We start from the raw sequence: 2,959 nt of genomic DNA on the forward strand, positions 1-2,959 counted from the left end.
CCCAGGAGGACAGCTTGAGGCTCTGTCTCAAAAAAAAAAAAAAAATAAATAATAATAATAATAAAGTAAAATTTAAAAAAATAGCCAGGCATTGTGGCAGGCACCTATAGTCCCAGCTACTTGGGAGGCTGAGGCAAAAGAATCACCCAAGCCCAAGAGTTTGAGGTTGCTATGAGCTGTGATGCCATAGCACTCTACCTAGGGTGACATAGTGACACTATGTCTCAAAGAAAAAAGTAATAATAAATAAATAAATAAATAATATCCAGGGCAGTTAACTGCAGAAGGAATAGGAATTCCAAAAACAAGAAACAAAGCTTAGAGAACTTAAAACTAATAGAAAGCATTATTTCCTGCATGAAAACAAATTTCTAAACTAGAAGGGCCATGAGTACCCAGCAGAGTGAGTGAATCACCGGCCCAGAGGGCACATGAGAGGGAAACTTCAGAGGGTGGTCCCAACACCCTTCAAAGAAAACCAAGTTACCCAGGAAGGACAGTGAGTCACAAAGTTACTAACTGTTTACTTTTAACACTGGAAGCTAAAAGAAAATAATAGTGTCTCCCAAAAAAGAAACTTAGTTTGAATCTAGAATGTTACATATAGCCAAATACTGAAGCATGAAGGGTTCACAAAAAACAAATGTTACTTTCAGACACACAGTGTCCAAGGCCACCTCATTTGATACACTCTTTCTGACAGTACACTAGAGGGTATATTCTGTCACAAAGGGAGAAAAAGATTAATCCAGTGAATACGTAAGAGGCTAAGGTAGTTTTCAGAGTGACTCTGGCAGCAGGCTGGGGGTCGGAGGGGAAGGGAGGACAGCCACAGCCAGACTCCACAGCAACTGGCACAGGGAGGGCCAGAGGAAGGGTTTGGGGATAGGGGTAGGTGGTTGGGAGTGGGGAGCAGAAACTCCAGAGCAGTCACATGGGTGGCCTCTGGGGTCTATTGGCATGGCAGGGATCTCACAGCATGATGGAGAATATGAGGTGATGAATTAGCCACAGGCACCCAAGATGCTACCAGCCCAAGCAGCATGAAAACTCAGACAAGAGCCAGAGCAGCACAGCACACCCCAGACTGGGGACAGTGTAGTGCTATCCTGCAGATGTTGCCTGGAGGCACTGCAGCAGCAGGGACAGCGGTATCAAGAAGCACAGTTCACCAGCTCGGCACCTGTGGCTCAAGCAGCTAAGGCGCCAGCCACATACACCTAAGGTGGCGGGTTTGAATCCAGCCCAGGCCCACCAAACAATGACCGCTGCAACCAAAAAATAGCCGGGCGTTGTGGCGGGTGCCTGTGGTCCCAGCTACTTGGGAGGCTGAGGCAGGAGACTCGCTTGAGCCCAGGAGTTGGAGGTTGCTGTGAGCTGTGATGCCACAGCACTCTACCCAGGGGGACAGCTTGAGGCTCTGTCTCAAAAAAAAAAAAAAAAAAAAAAAAAGAAGCACAGTTCACCTTCACAGCTGAAAATAAGATCTGCTATTAAACAAGATGAAGAAAGAGAAGGAGGAGCCTGCTGGTTACTAATACAGAGCACAAGAGAGGGTGGGAGGAGCAGTGACTACTCTCCCGAAGTGATTATGACAAGAGCAAGAGAGTAAAACAAAGGACCACTAACTGCTCTCTTCCCAAAGCATTTAAACAGGCAGCCTCCCCCAAGTCTTGAAACACTGTTCCCTCTCAAAGGACAGAGCTCCACAGAGAAAGGTGACCAGCCACCATGGCCCGGCACCCAACACTCCAGGCAGCAGCCAGACAGCCAAGCTCTTGTGACCAAGTTGAGAGGCACCTGCTTGCCAGGGAAAGTCCATCTGAGCATTAAAGACAGCAAACAGATGAGGCACCAAAGTACAAATAAGTGGGACCCACATTCATGGGACCTGTGTTCATGATCACACTACTAATGGCAACTAGAAAGGACAGACCAGGACAGGTGAGGTGGCTCACACCTGTAATCCTAGAAATCTAGGAGGCCAAGGTGGGAGGATCACTTGAGCCCAGGAGTTTGACACTAGTCTGAGCTAGGCTGATGCCATGGCACTCTAGCCTGGCCAACAAAGTGAGACCCTGTCTCAAAAAAAGGACAGACTGGTCATGTGAGGGGATGCTAGTGAATCAGCTCATATACTGAAACTAATAAATTACAGGAAATAATCAGGTGTTTTCTTGCCTTAACTAAAAGGTAGTTTGAAAAACCAAACTAGATATGTGAAGGAATAAAAGAACTGCATTACAAGACACTAACCATTCTGTGACCCCTAACGGAGGAACAGACCAGAGCACTGGTCCCCACCCGCTATCAGTCCCAGAAGACCTGCCATGCTGTTCCTGCTGAAAGGAGAAGGCACCACACCAGTAAGTTGTCTGGTTGGAGAAGAAAAACCCACACGTCCCAGCAGGTCTCAACTTCCTGTCATGTTACAAGAACTCAAGGATCAAAAACACCGGGAGACAGCCTGCAAGACTCAGCCTGAGAAAAGTCTACAGAGCAGGCAACCCGAGCCCAATAGATCTGTCCCAGGAAGCACAGTGGGGCGTCTGAGTGCCATGTGCCCTCAGGGCCTCAGGTTGCCCAGGACGGGCGCACCTGCCTCTCGCAGTAGGCCTTCATCAGCTTGCTCAAAGGGGTGTGTCTCTTGATCTTGAACTGCACCACGGAGCCGTCCTGCCCCGCCACCTTCAGGTTGATGTGGTCATTCTCTGTCTTCACTCCCTCCTGCAGAAGAGACAGGAAATGGCCTCAAAATGACATCTCAAAATAACCATTTCTGGGGCAGGCATGGTGGCTCATGCCTGTAATCCTAGCACTCTGGGAGGCCAAGACAGTGGATTGCCTGAACTTATAGACCAGCCTGAGCAAGAATGAGATCCCATCTCTAATTCTTAAAATTCTCTAGCAATTCACAGTTGCTCGTGTGATTGTTTTATTTTTACACAGAGTTTAACTT

The 2,959-nt window shown here is 47.8% G+C and overlaps 1 protein-coding gene across 1 annotated transcript in view; it reads right to left on the reverse strand.

The window, feature by feature from the left end:
• The window catches only part of SUMO3 (small ubiquitin-like modifier 3), an 11,533-nt gene that overhangs the window by 4,984 nt on the left and 3,590 nt on the right, over nt 1-2,959 (reverse strand). The window contains exon 2 of the mRNA XM_012810324.2: nt 2,599-2,727. Coding sequence (XP_012665778.1) covers nt 2,599-2,727 — 129 coding nt within the window. The remainder of the gene's footprint in view (nt 1-2,598; nt 2,728-2,959) is intronic.

Source organism: Otolemur garnettii, unplaced genomic scaffold, assembly GCF_000181295.1.
Source record: "Otolemur garnettii isolate 467f Iridium unplaced genomic scaffold, OtoGar3 scaffold00128, whole genome shotgun sequence".
NCBI lineage: Eukaryota > Metazoa > Chordata > Mammalia > Primates > Galagidae > Otolemur > Otolemur garnettii.